At 53.2% G+C, this 13,398-nt stretch overlaps 5 protein-coding genes across 5 annotated transcripts; 3 read left to right on the forward strand and 2 right to left on the reverse strand.

Annotated features, from left to right (window-relative positions):
- Positions 1–269: 269 nt before the first annotated feature.
- Positions 270–1,946, forward strand: ASPACDRAFT_51354 (sugar porter family MFS transporter; the record flags this gene model as incomplete). Its single annotated transcript, XM_020202471.1, has 3 exons — positions 270–339; positions 396–1,534; positions 1,599–1,946. 3 exons carry the CDS (start codon positions 270–272, stop codon positions 1,944–1,946), a joined length of 1,557 nt encoding a protein of 518 aa, XP_020057867.1.
- A 1,082-nt stretch (positions 1,947–3,028) lies between these two features.
- On the forward strand, positions 3,029–4,665 carry ASPACDRAFT_26088 (putative amidase; the record flags this gene model as incomplete). The annotated part of the gene is made up of 4 exons (XM_020199388.1): positions 3,029–3,153; positions 3,224–3,291; positions 3,352–3,617; positions 3,679–4,665. Coding segments are annotated over 4 exons (1,446 nt in total), but the record flags the coding sequence as incomplete, so codon positions are not given.
- Positions 4,666–5,547: 882 nt separating this feature from the next.
- Positions 5,548–7,498, forward strand: ASPACDRAFT_77260 (HesA/MoeB/ThiF family protein). Its single transcript, XM_020204920.1, has 3 exons — positions 5,548–5,781; positions 5,892–6,105; positions 6,189–7,498. The coding sequence occupies exons 1-3, from the start codon at positions 5,562–5,564 to the stop codon at positions 7,186–7,188; spliced, it is 1,434 nt and encodes a 477-aa protein (XP_020057869.1). The 5' UTR covers positions 5,548–5,561; the 3' UTR covers positions 7,189–7,498.
- Positions 7,499–7,680: 182 nt separating this feature from the next.
- On the reverse strand, positions 7,681–9,068 carry ASPACDRAFT_1887180 (SDR family oxidoreductase). The gene is made up of 3 exons (XM_020198449.1): positions 8,891–9,068; positions 8,310–8,825; positions 7,681–8,205 (listed from the first exon to the last, which is right to left on the reverse strand). Exons 1-3 carry the CDS (start codon positions 8,943–8,945, stop codon positions 7,832–7,834), a joined length of 945 nt encoding a protein of 314 aa, XP_020057870.1. The 5' UTR covers positions 8,946–9,068; the 3' UTR covers positions 7,681–7,831.
- A 2,132-nt stretch (positions 9,069–11,200) lies between these two features.
- ASPACDRAFT_59222 (uncharacterized protein) lies at positions 11,201–13,071 on the reverse strand (the record flags this gene model as incomplete). Its single annotated transcript, XM_020203424.1, has 3 exons — positions 11,201–11,956; positions 12,020–12,769; positions 12,820–13,071. The coding sequence occupies 3 exons, from the start codon at positions 13,069–13,071 to the stop codon at positions 11,201–11,203; spliced, it is 1,758 nt and encodes a 585-aa protein (XP_020057871.1).
- Positions 13,072–13,398: the final 327 nt, after the last annotated feature.

Below are 13,398 nucleotides of genomic sequence, written 5' to 3' on the forward strand. Positions count from 1 at the left end.
GATGCTCATTCTTCTCCGTCTCCCCTCAACTCGCCCCCCCCCCCGACACACTATACCTGCCTGGTCCGGCTGCATGACGCTTATTTAGCTATGCGGATCCTATGTCTTAGTCAGTCTGGGCAACATGGCCCTATATAGCCAGACGACCTCTGATTGAGATCTCCTGGACTTTTCTTGACTTGAGAGTTCTGAGAGGGAAGGGCCTGTGTCTTGTGTTGCCAGGATTCACCCATCGACTCACAACCCACAAACAGAAACCAACTCTCAAAATGGGTCTCTTCAAGAACTATCGTATCTATGTCCTCACAGCGGTGGCCTATTCAGGTTCACTTCTGTTCGGTACGTACTCTCCTGTCTCGTTTCAAATTGCTTTGACTGACCGTCGTGTGTGCCAGGCTTTGACACTGGTGTGATGGGTAGTGTCCTTGCCCTTGACAGCTTCAAGAACGACTTTGGCCTTCCCACTGATTCAACCGGTTTCGCGTCCGCCAAGAACTCACAAGTGTCCTCCAATGTTGTATCGCTGCTCACTGCCGGCTGCTTCTTTGGTGCTATTGCTGCTGCTCCCCTCAATGAGCGTCTGGGGCGTCGCTATTCGCTCATGATTTTTACCTTCATCTTTCTTATTGGAGCAGCCGTTCAGGTTGCCTCTAAGCATGCAATTGGCCAGATCTATGGCGGCCGTGTCATTGCTGGCTTGGGCATTGGAGGAATGTCCAGTATCACACCTGTTTTCGTCAGTGAGAACTGTCCTGCGAGGATCCGTGGTCGGATCTCAGGATTGTTCCAAGAATTCCTGGTCATTGGAAGCACATTCGCTTACTGGCTCGATTATGGCGTTTCTTTGCACATCAAGCCCAGTACCAAGCAATGGCGTGTTCCCGTGGCGATTCAGCTCATTCCGGGTGGCCTCATGTTGATTGGACTTTTCTTCCTCAAGGAGTCACCGCGCTGGTTGAGCAGCAAGGGCCGTTTTGAGGAAGCGTTAGACTCTCTGGCTTACATTCGCAATGAAGCGCCTGACAGTGACGTGGTACAGCAAGAGATGGCTGAGATTAGAGCAGCTGTCGAGGAGGAGGCATCAGCCACCGAAGGACTGAGCTACAAGGAGTTCTTGGTGCCCAGCAACCTCAAGCGCTTTGCTTTTGCCTTCTGCCTCATGTTCTGGCAGCAATGGAGTGGAACCAATTCCATTGGGTACTACAGTTCGCAGATCTTCCAAACCATTGGACTCAGTGCTACGAGTTCCTCTCTTTTTGCTACTGGTATCTATGGGACAGTGAAAGTTGTCGCCACTGCAATCTTCCTATACGTCGGTATCGATAGATGGGGTCGCAAGCCCAGTTTGATTGGTGGTGCTTTCTGGATGGCCAGTATGATGATCATCCTTGGGGCTCTCTTGGTCTCATATCCTCCCGACACGAACGCCAGTGGTGTCTCTAAGCCCTCCATTGCTATGGTCGTTATGATCTACCTTTATGTCATCGGCTACTCCTTTTCGCTGGGTCCGACCTGTTGGGTCGTTGTCAGTGAGGTAAGTTCTCACGGAGTTTCTGCTGCATCTCAAACAAAGTGGCATAATTAACATGTGAGACTAGATCTTTCCTACACGACTACGTGCATACGGCGTCGGTTTGGCAGCGACCTCACAGTGGCTCTGGAGCTTTGTGGTAACGGAGATCACTCCCAAAGCTGTTCACAGCCTTGGCTGGAGGACTTTCCTCATGTTTGGCATTTTCTGTATTGGCGCAGGCATTTTCGTCATCATCTTCGCCAAGGAGACCAAGGGCCGCAGCCTGGAGGACATGGACATCCTCTTTGGCGCGGTCAACGAGAACGAACGACGCGAGGCGGTGGAGCACACCATGCACAAGCAAGGCGCCACTCACATCGAAGACATGAACGCGGAGACTGTTCGTGTGCGGAACAGCCAAGACAGGGTCTAGCTGGCTAGGTCTTGTGGCTTGATTCCTTCCCCTGAATACGATTATGACTTTACCGCGGGGGCTGGATCCTTACATAGATATTAGAGGCTAGAGAGAGACTTAGAATATCGGGGCTGTTTACATGATCGTGGGCTGGCAGCTTGATAGAGGATACCTACACTTACAAATCTGATCCATTTCAAGCAATTCCAGCGTTCAAGCGTAGCATTCCGATAGTCAGATTTCTTTGCTTTTCTTGATCAAACTGATTCGAGACATCACAGCAGATGATCTCCCCCTGTTTCAAACCGGCTCGTCGTAGTCCAAATGAGGTTATCAATGGAAGAAACACCCAGAAAGTATACTTGATAAGTAATGTTAGAAGCATTTCTTGCTCGTGTCTTCCCAAGTCCCAAGTGATTACTCATGTTTCTGCACCAAGCCGTCCTTGCATAAGCTTGGCATATCAGTTGTGGTTTCGCCGGTGTCAGTCCAGACTCCTTGAGTACTATTTCCGTTCCTTCCCTGACAGATTCTGGCGAAGAAAGCCGTGCAGCAAAGCCACTCGTTCACTGACTAGTCACTCATAGTACCGCCACCTTAGGAGTGCAGGCAGGAGCGGTAGAGACTTCCCTCCACAGCTCGGGATCCTGTACAGTACATCCATCCAACCCCCCCCCCCCAATTTACATGTCATATATGAGCTATTCCTTTCTCTCCCTCTCTTTACCATTCCACATCCAGGATATCGCTTCGAACATAGTGATTCGGCGTTGCGTAATTTGTGAGGCTTCTCTACCTGCTTTACCTGTCTTACACCTCATCAGTAATCATGCATCTCTGGCAACTCTTGCCCCTCGTGGCTTTTCCTTACGCTTGCCGTATCCTGCTTCCAAATCACGGCAAACTGTCAGGCAATGGCCAGCCGGAATGCGACCTACCGTCCTTGATCGACGCGACGGTGGATGACCTGCAAGAGGGCCTCAATAAGAGTTGCTTCACCAGTGTGGAATTAGTCAAGGTGCGTGTGGCCCTGAATTCCCTAGCTTCCCGGAAGTCTGAAGTCGGAAGTCGTGGAGGCCTGGTTAACCGGAAATCCTGTTCAGGCGTACACGCTCCGAATCCATGAGGTCAACCCGAAGACGAATGCCGTTTTGGAGGTGAATGATGAGGCACTCAGTATTGCAGCGGCTCTTGACAGTGAAAGAAGCAGAGGGCAGATTCGTGGGTAAGTCTGGTATCACATGGGGACTCGAGTTTAGAAGTGGGCTGCTAACTCATGTTGGGTATGGGTGCAGGCCTCTGCATGGGCTGCCGGTCTTTATTAAGGATCTGATCGGAACGGGGGATCAACTCAATAATACAGGTACGGCGGATTGGTCTTGTTGGGCTGGGTGGAGGGACTGATGGCTGACTTCTTTTATAGGCGGATCTTATGCTCTCCTCGGATCCAAGCTTCCTGCTGAAGCCACAGTGGTGAGTAAGCTCAGAGAACAGGGGCTCATCATCCTAGGCAAGAGCAGCGTGTCGGAATGGGCCAATTTTCGCTCGTTCAATTCGTCCAACGGGTGGAATGCCAGGCGAGGTCAGACGTATGCGGCCTACTATCCTGGGCAGGACCCGAGCGGAAGTTCGAGTGGGAGCGCTGTTGCGACTGACCTGGGGCTGGCCACTTTCGCTCTGGGTACAGAGGTAAGCTGGCGACTATCGACCTGCTGACATTATGTGAGCTAATTGCCTTTCGTTCTGACAGACTAGTGGCAGCATTCTGCTTCCCGCCGAGAAGAGCAATATCGTCGGTATCAAGCCCACCGTCGGTCTCACATCGCGATACATGGTCATCCCCATCAGTGAGCGCCAGGATACCGTTGGACCCCTGGCCAAGACAGTCAAAGATGCTGCCATGCTGTTGCAAGCTATTGCCGGTGCAGATTCCATGGATAACTATACGCTGGCCTCGCCCTTTGGCGACTACCTGCCCAATTATGTGGATGCCTGCAAATTTTCCGGGCTGCAGGGAAAGCGCATCGGTGTTCCACGGAACGTCATCTCTTATTTTGAGCAATCCGATGCCTCCATGATCCCGGTCTTTGAAGAGGCAGTCTCCGTCATTGCGGGTGCTGGTGCGGCTGTCATCGATGAGACAAATTACACAGCGTACAGCGACTTCTCCACCAGCTCTATCCCAGCATTGGTAGTAGCCGCTGATTTCACTTCCAATATTGCCACCTACCTGTCAAGCCTGACCGGCAACCCTAACCAGCTCCGCACCGTTGCAGATATCCGCCATTATACTCAGCAGAGTCCACCAGAGGAATATCCATCTCGTGACACGGGGATCTGGGATCAAGTAATTGCGGCGGGCATGAACAACACCTCTCCCGGATTCTGGTCATTGTATCAAGATAACTTGCAATTTGGCGATGAAGGGGGATTGTTGGGAGCACTGAGACGGCATGAGCTCGATGCTGTCATCTTGCCCACTCACCTGGCCTCTGATATCCCTGCCATAATTGGGACGCCAGTGATCACCGTGCCGATGGGGGCATTTCCGAACGGAACACCGGTCCGAGCAAATGCGCGTGGAGATCTGATCGAGCAGGCGCCTGGGATCCCTCTTGGCGTCAGTTTTCTGGGACCCAAGTGGAGCGAGGAGGCGTTGATAGGTATGGCTTATGCATTTGAGCAGCGGACGCTGGTTCGCGATCGACTTGAACGGTACATTGAACCGCTCTTTTGAGCCAGTGAAGAAACGTCCATCTCTCATAGTAATCTGTCAGTCTGCCAATCTGAGCACCGCCCTTTTGCAAAAATGCTTAGCTTTGATTTATAAATGTAATGGGTTGCACGGCTGGGTAATTTAGGTATCTGGCGGTGGCAATCAATAGCGATATTGCGAGCCATTCTGATGATGTTCTGCTCAGGCAGCTTAACAATAGCCTAGTGTATGAGCGTTGGGCTATAATGCTGGCGCACGCATGTTAAAGGCCATAAGCAGCGAATTTTCAAGATGTGGTGTGATGTTTAGGCTACGATGCATAGTCAACGCCTGGGTAACTAGACGCCTCGGGCTGGGGTGAGGATTGTAAGCTCGACGAGAAGCAATAAACGCGATGCATAGAATTGATTAAGTTCCTCACATGTCAAATATTGTAGGGATGTAACTAATCCTAACTGCAAAAGACCTTTCATACACATTTTCAGGTTCATCTTCTCAACAACAGGGTAGAACACTTAAGGAGAGATTATGCTGCCTCAGGCATACAGCGTCATTCTGCCACGGGGAGCTAGGGGCGGTCAAAAAATAAACAGTTTCCTCGCCGAGTTTTTCCCGGCTGTCTTAACCACTTTTCTGCCGGTTTGAGGCGGTCAGGAATTAACCAGTTTTCCCGCCGAGTTTTGGCCGGCTGTTTTAACCACTTTTCTGCCGATTTGGGGCGGTCACCATAGGAACAGTTTTCACCCACCGAGTCTCGTCCGTGGTTCTCCAGCTCTGGCCGACCGAGCCGCTACCACCTAATCTGGTTTAGCCCGCATGGCTGATAAGATCAAGCAAGTCTGCGCCCGCGGGCTGGGTGCCTCGGCTGCACAGCAATCCATAACCTCGATAGCCCCTCCTGCAATCGAGTTCACTTGATGGAGGATATCGAACAGACCTGCGCATCGCTGCGCGCGCAAATCGCTGCCACAGAGGCGCAGCTTGCTGGTCTGAAACGCGAGCTTCAGGTCGCTGAGCAAGCTGCACTCAACTCTCAGAGTCAGCATACTGACACGGAGGAGAGGCGATGGCCACTTCTCGCTGAGGAGTACCGGCGTTATGGGAGGCAGATGATTGTGCCGCAGCTGGGATTACAGGGTATGTGTACTCTCTTTTTCTCTCCACTCTTTCCCTCCAAGTTTACTCTACGATGTTCGATCTGGAATGTTGGAGATGCTTGTGGCTGACCTGGGGGCGTTGCGCGACAGGTCAATTGAGACTCCGATCGGCGAGAGTCCTGATTGTCGGCGCAGGTGGACTGGGATGCCCGGCTGCGATGTATCTTGCTGGAGCTGGCGTGGGTACACTAGGATTGGTGGACGGGGACACCGTTGAATCGTCAAACTTGCACCGCCAGGTTCTGCATCGCAGCCGAAACGTGGGAAAGTTGAAGGTGGACAGCGCGATTGAGTATCTCCAGGAGTGAGCTTCGACCGTCTATTCGCTCTGCCACGAAATTGATTACACAACAATTGACTGACCCATGATGATTTGCTTCCTGCTAGATTGAACCCTCATCCCACGTACATTGCCCATCGAGCGCATCTAGCACCCGACGCTGCAGCGGATATCTTCAAAGACTACGATATCGTACTAGATTGTACGGATAACCCCGCGACTCGGTACCTAATCTCCGATACGGCCGTGCTGCTGGGCAAGCCGTTGGTCTCAGCATCCGCCCTGAGGACGGAAGGACAACTGATGGTACTGAACAACCCGCCTCGACCGGCGGGCGACAAGACCGGCGGACCGTGCTATCGATGCGTGTTTCCCCGACCCCCACCAGCGAACACCGTCACCAGCTGCGCGGATGGAGGCATCCTGGGGCCCGTGGTTGGGACGATGGGCGTCCTGCAGGCTCTGGAAGCCATCAAGGTGATCACGGCCGACGACACGCAGCCCCCCAGCCCTCCGTCGCTGCATATCTTCTCCGCGTACTCTACGCCGTTGTTCCGGTCGATCAAGCTGCGCTCCCGCCGCGCCAACTGCGCGGTATGCTCTGCAGAGGCGACTGTAAATCTGGAGACGGTGCGTTCCGGCTCCACGGATTATGTCTTCTTCTGCGGCAGTGCCGATCCAGAGATGCTACTTGCGCCGGAGGAACGCGTCTCGCCGCTGGAGTATCGGGAGCTGCACCCTCAGTCAACGGTTGCGGAAACGGGCAAGCAGCCGACGATGATCGACGTGCGGGAGAAGGTGCAGTTCGACATCTGCAATCTTGAGAACAGTATCAATATCCCGATCTCCACGATCCTGGCATCTTCTGCCAGCAAGGGTGATGACGCTGCTGCCCAGCTTCCATCGTGGATACCGGCGGAGCTTGCTGCTGCGGACTCGACGAATCCGATCTACGTGGTATGTCGCATGGGCAACGATTCCCAGATTGTAGTGAAGAAACTGAAGGAGCTGGGACTGGATCGTGAAGGGCGACGGAAGGTTGTCGATATCCGGGGAGGCTTCCGCTCGTGGAGGGAACAGCTTGACCCTGAGTGGCCTGAGTATTAGACTGGTTCCGCGCCTCGATGGAAGGGCCTCCCTTCTATCTTTTTAGAGATTTGATCACCCCCAGCATCCAATGATTTCTTTGGCAGAGGGCTGACCACGAGTCACCCGGTGGCCAGGATCTCGTGATCGAGAATGCCATTTGCTGCCGGCTTGGGGGTGGGATGTAGCAGCCAGGGGTAACTTTTGTCTCTCCGATCAACGAGGTGCTCTTCTCTTGCCCTATGCGATGCAAGATAGTTGGAGATTGACACCTTCCTCGAGATTCCAATGCTCAGGAAGCTTAGAGTCTTCCCTGCTCCAAATTGAACGGTTGAGAGATGAATTCATGGGCAATGGAGAAGACTCTTGTTAGGTGCAGTAGAGTACATTATATACTAGTCATGTAGGTTTGGCCTTGTCAAGAAAGGAGGCATTGAATGCTGTACTGTAAGTACTACCTTCCATAAAGATCCAAGGACGTCAGATTGAATGAGTTCGTTTACCAAATCGAGGCTCCGTCACTCCAATTATGAGTACAAACAACCCCACAAGCAAAGCACCAACAAGATGAGATGAGTCCATTCCCAAACTCAAACATCACATCAACACCATCCCTAAGTACACGAAGTCCATCTCCCCAACCACAAACCCTTCCGAACCCCAACTACTCCCTCTGCAAAAACCCAAGCGAATCCAACTGCTCCGTCTCCCCGACCCCCAAACTCACCTCCCTCACCTCCTCCAAATCCTTCCTGACACTCTCCAACTCCATCGAAATCAACCCAAAAGAGTCCGCACCGAGGGGCACGCGAATGGGAATCCTCCGCCCACGACTCACAATCTCGACCATCGCCCGTGCAATCGCCTGGGGCTCCGCCCACGTCCGCCAGTTTTCTTCTTGGCCCATGTACGCCAACAGCGCATTCACCGGATACCCTGGGTGGTCGTACGCCGGATGGCGCCCGTTGACCATGGTCTTGAGGCTGGTCGTGGCGTAGTTGGTCTTCACGCCGCCGGGTTCGATGTTGCTGAGGTGGACTTGTTGTTGGGACACACAAGATTAGCTGGCGTTGCGCAGGGCGGAACATTACCATGAAAATTGGAAAACCGAGGCTTTGAAAAAGGGGGGGGGGGGAACTCACTGTTCCACTCCACCGGCAACTCCCTAGCCACCGTCTCGGTGAACCCTTCCACCGCGAACTTGCTGGCGTGGTAGAACGCACTCCCCGGGAACCCGATGAACCCGCCCATCGAGCTGACGTTCAGGATCACGCCGCCCTGTACACCACCGCCTCTGGAGTTTTCCTCGCGCATGATCCGCAGCATGCGCTTGGTGAGGTCCACCACGCCCCAGAAGTTGGTGTCCAGGAGGGCGCGCGCCTCGCCGTCGGAGGCGGCTTCGGTGTCGCCCACCAGCGTGTAGCCGGCGTTGTTGACCAGGATGTCGATGCGGTGGAAGTGGGCGAGGGTTCTCTGCAGGGCGGCGTCGATGGAGGTCGGGGAGGTCACGTCGAGGGCTAGGGGGAGGATGTTAGGATTGGTGGTTGGGAAGGATAGGCTGGCTGGGTTGCGGGCTGTTGCGACGACGCGGTGGGTTGGGTGGTGGGTTGTGATGTGGTGGACGAGGGCTTGGCCGATGCCTGAGGAGCAGCCGGTGACTTTTTGGGAACTGTTAGTTTTGGTTGTTGTTCTTATTATGCTCTGGAAGGGTATGGGCACTGACCGAACCAGACGGCGTCGGTGGGGATGTGGTATGGTTTGGTGTTGGGTCCGTCCATTCTGAGTGTGGATATTTTATTTTCTTAGCTGATTGTCTTGTCTTGTTGTTCTTGCTCTGAGATGGGAACTAAAACTGAGGACACACATTGATGGAAAGTGCTATTTATCTGCCGGGAGTGGATGATGCTATCGATGCTCGGTTGTATATGGCTCTCGTCAGCCACGGGCTCGTAAACTCCGTCGATGCGCTTAAGCCCGCCCGCTATGACCCGTCAGCAACCCTAACACAGCGCAGGTGGCTGACGAGCATACGAAAACATCAGAAGGCTTAGAATTGGAATACTGAGGATGGGACAATCTCTACAGGACAGAGCTTGAAGGCGCAGCAGCCCTTCTAGGGTTAGTGAATGGCACCGGGAACAATCACTTACCAATGGTGTGAATAGCTTACCACTTCCTGGTATATCCGCACCAGAGTGGTCCGAGATTCGATCGTTCGACTAGTCAATTCATTTTAATCTACTTAAATCTCTGTGTGGATACCTAGTGTAGCAGTCTATGCCTCTATTTTTGACAATTTTGACAAGGTCAAGATGAGTAAACAATATACTGTAAACGTAAGAAGTGTATTCTCCATCCCACCACCAAGCCCGTGCTAAACACAGTGGTGACTATGAAGATACCGTGTCCGAGAAATCAAACATCGATCATCCCCCTCAGCTCGAGTTCGAGATCTCATTCAACCACAGCATCACGCTAACTCAGATGAGCCACCGTACTATCGGCCTAGGATGAGTCGTTCCCATCAGTTACCGTGTCCTCACCTCTGAGTCCTATCCTCTGGGCACATACACCATGGGAGATCCAGGCCCGTTGGTCAGACCAAGAAGCTCAATCTGTCTTCTATACGTCACTCCAAATCGCATGAGGCAACCACATGCACGCACGCTCATAAGAAGGATGTCCTCAACAGGACATGACAGTCTGCCTTCGTTATTTGCAGAACTTAGAAGCTCCCCTTCCTCTTCCGCGTTTTGTGTGTAGCGCCAGCCCTAAGACATCGCATCCACTAACAAAGCAAAACCAGTCCGCAGGCTACAATCTAATCCTTCCCTCTGCCTCTTCTCCCCCTTTCAAGAGAAGGGCCGTCAAGAGAAACATAGCCGACTCTGTATCTGCCCCTTTGCAAATTCTTCTTGATAAGGTAAATACCACCTCTGTTAATACTACAATTACTACTACTACTACTACTACTACTACTACTACTACTACTACTACTACTACTACTACTACTACCACAAAACCCATAATCCAATAAATCAAGCTCAACCGTCCAGTACCAACCCTCAATGAAGAGGGCGTCAGCACAGCCCAGCACAGCACAAAGCAATAGAAGAAGTTGGGAAACTAGCGACCACGTTATCTAACATAAGGTGGCGCCAGCGGCGTCAGGAAACGTCGTTCGGGGGGACGCTGTGAGAACAGAACATAGGCCTACCAGAAATGGTGGCTTGCTCACGTCTCTGCCACCGTAATCACCACCAGTAGTGGCATGAGCACCAGCAGCGCGCGCTCCATATTCAAGAACCACTCTTGTCCCTCTTTCGGCGCCCGTGGAGTCGGGGTAGCGGGCTTAGGGGAGCACTACCGCCACTGTCGAGAGAAAAGGAGGGGCTTGACGTGTCCATGCGGCGGTATGGCTTTGCCTTAGCCGGTTGAGGTTAAGAAAAGGGGATGATGTGATGAGGAGGAAGAGAAGGTGGCCACAATGGTGGTCGAGAAGGATGTGAGGATATGGTGCTCATCAGGGGGAGCATAAGGAGGAGAAGTAGAGATAGAAGGAGAAGAAGGAGGAAGATGGGGATGTCCTATGGGCGATTGCTCTTTGGTGCTAATGCATTTCTAGGCATCGTGCTGTAATTGTTCCTTGTCTTGCTCTATTTTTGTTTCATTCTTAAGCTTAGGTAGTACGCTTTCTACGCTGGGTTCGTTGGGTTTGATATCATATCTGAGTTGGATGTGTCTTGCTTCGCGTCTGGATGAATGGTTGCTTCTTTTTCATTGCTGTGATGTCGACAGCCTAGGGTCAGGACCCGTAGCACGGAGAACATGAAGAACAATGTCATTAGTATAGCATTAGCAAAAGTAGGAACATGAGCTACTTGAATTAACCACCAGAGCTCACGGTCTGGCAAGGACCCCAACCATCCAGCACAATGTTTAAGTACACCGTGTAATCTCGAACCAACCTGACCTTCTATCATTTCCCCCAAGCCCTTCGGAGTACATACCTACTGGGAAACACCCCCAAAATCTACCTCGCAAAGCAACTACACAGCCCGCCCAAAGCCACCACGCCCAGCAGAACCCTCCACAAAGCCTGCAGCCCATCCATGTACATCCCGCGCAGCACGGCCATCTCGCTCTCATTTCCATTCTTGCCCCCCCTATCACCCATCATCATCAGCAACATCATCATCATCGACGAACCACCATCATCTCCTTGGGTCACATTCCCTCCCAGCCCCAGGATATCCACTCCCTTCTGGTCGCCCATCTCCCGCACCACCTGACCCAGAACGATGGTGCCGCTCACCGTTACCGCGATACACATGCCCCACGTCCGCAGGATGGAGTACAGCAGCATGCCTCCCTTGGAGACCTCGGTGTGCGGCTCCCCGGCGTTGTTGGTGGTGCTGCTGCTGCTGTCGGATTTCCAGCGTCCGGAAGAACTGTGAGATCGTGGTCGGTGTTGGAGGCAGCGATGGTATCCAGACGTCAAAAGAGCGTGGCTGATCCCTGTAGCCAGAAAAACAAAGACCCAGGCTTGAGGCGGAGTGTGCATATCGAGGGTGATGAACGCGCATGAGGCCAGAAGACCGATGGCCCAGCCGGCGCGGATGATCCAGCGGAGGGTGCGAGGACGGTGCAGCCAGGACCATTTGGAGACTAGGAGGAGGGCGGGTAAGGATGGAGCGGTGACGGTGAGGAGGCTGAGGCCCGATAGGGTCGGGGTGAGACGTTGGATTAGGACTAGGTACATCGGGAGGTTGAGCAGGTGGGAGAGGAGCTGGGGTTGTATGTGTATTAGCTTAACTGGTGCATGATAATGGGGACTTGGGGGGGCACGCACCGCGAACCCGTGAAGAAAGCTACTGAGGTACATCATCGCTCGAGGCAGACACTGAATGTCTGCTGCGATGAAGATCGATCGCGTCGCCCAGATGCTCTCATAGAGGACAACCAGCAGAATCACGCCGGTTCCGAGGCAAAGAGGCACGAGGACCCGCCAGCTCGACCAGGGGTAGAAAGTGCCGCCCAGGCTAAGACCGATGAGCAGGCAACCCATCCCCACGAGGCTGAGAACGACGCTCAGCCAGCACATGCTGCGGAGTTTGCGCATGGAGATGCTGCGGCGGCCACGCAGGTCCACGGCAAATGGAATTATGAGGAGCCCTAGTGCGCAGAATGCAAAGCTGGCGTAGAAAGCCCATATCCTGGAGGTATAGTCACTGAACAGTCCACCGAGAACCAGGCCAAGCATGCTTCCGACGACACGAGCCCGAAAGAGATACCCGGAGTAGTGGGCCAGGTACATGTCGGGGATAATGTCGGCCAAGACCAAGATCGAATATGCCATCACGGCTCCTCCTCCAATTCCTTGCACAAACCGGCCGGCGATGAGGCTGGCTAGGTTCATTGAGCCGCTGCAGACGCCCGTCCCGGCCGTCGCGAGCACCACAGCGGAAAGAACAATAGGACCAGCGCCAATCAGGTCCGTGAGCATGGCAAAGACGGCCTGGCCCGTGGCGCTGGCGATGAGATACGAGGCCTCAATCCATAGGATCCCGCCCAGTGCTCGCTCGAGCGTACTCGATAGGCTCTAGGGGAACGATTTAGCCAATGCAAAGCATACTGTCGTTCCATACGTACTGGTATCAGGGGTATAACGACCGTCACGTTCAGAGCGTCCATTGTGACCAGCAAACAGGCGGATATGATCATCAGCCATTCCTTGACGTCCGGCTTCCATTTTGCCCGCTCGATATTGGCTTCGAGGTTATTGTCATGGTGGCTTGCCGGGGCGTCGATGTTCTCAACTAGGTTTTGGACGCATCGGCCGCTGAACAGCTGCACGTCGCAGCCATGCTTATCATGGCTAGAGTCAACATATTCCAAGCCCATTGTCGGTCGGTGCTCAGAGTCTCTTGAACCTCCGTGATTCAACTAGAGCTCATAAGACAGCCGAGTGCGACACGGAAAAAAGACGTCGAGCACATAGGAAGACAGAGCATCCCATCATCGTGGTTAGAGGGGAAGTTCGTTGCATCATCGTCTCACAGAAGACTAATGCAAATCAGTCAATCATCCAGAATTCTATTGCCTTGATGGGTCCGACTATATCAGTCAATACATACTAGCATACTCCAGTATGCAAGGGGGCAGCACAGAGCCGCGAGGAGCTGATACGTAACGCATGCTGTTGTTGTTGGCCCCCTAGTTTCGCTCCTG

This window comes from Aspergillus aculeatus (assembly GCF_001890905.1).
Source record: "Aspergillus aculeatus ATCC 16872 unplaced genomic scaffold ASPACscaffold_5, whole genome shotgun sequence".
NCBI classification, from domain to species: Eukaryota; Fungi; Ascomycota; class Eurotiomycetes; order Eurotiales; family Aspergillaceae; genus Aspergillus; species Aspergillus aculeatus.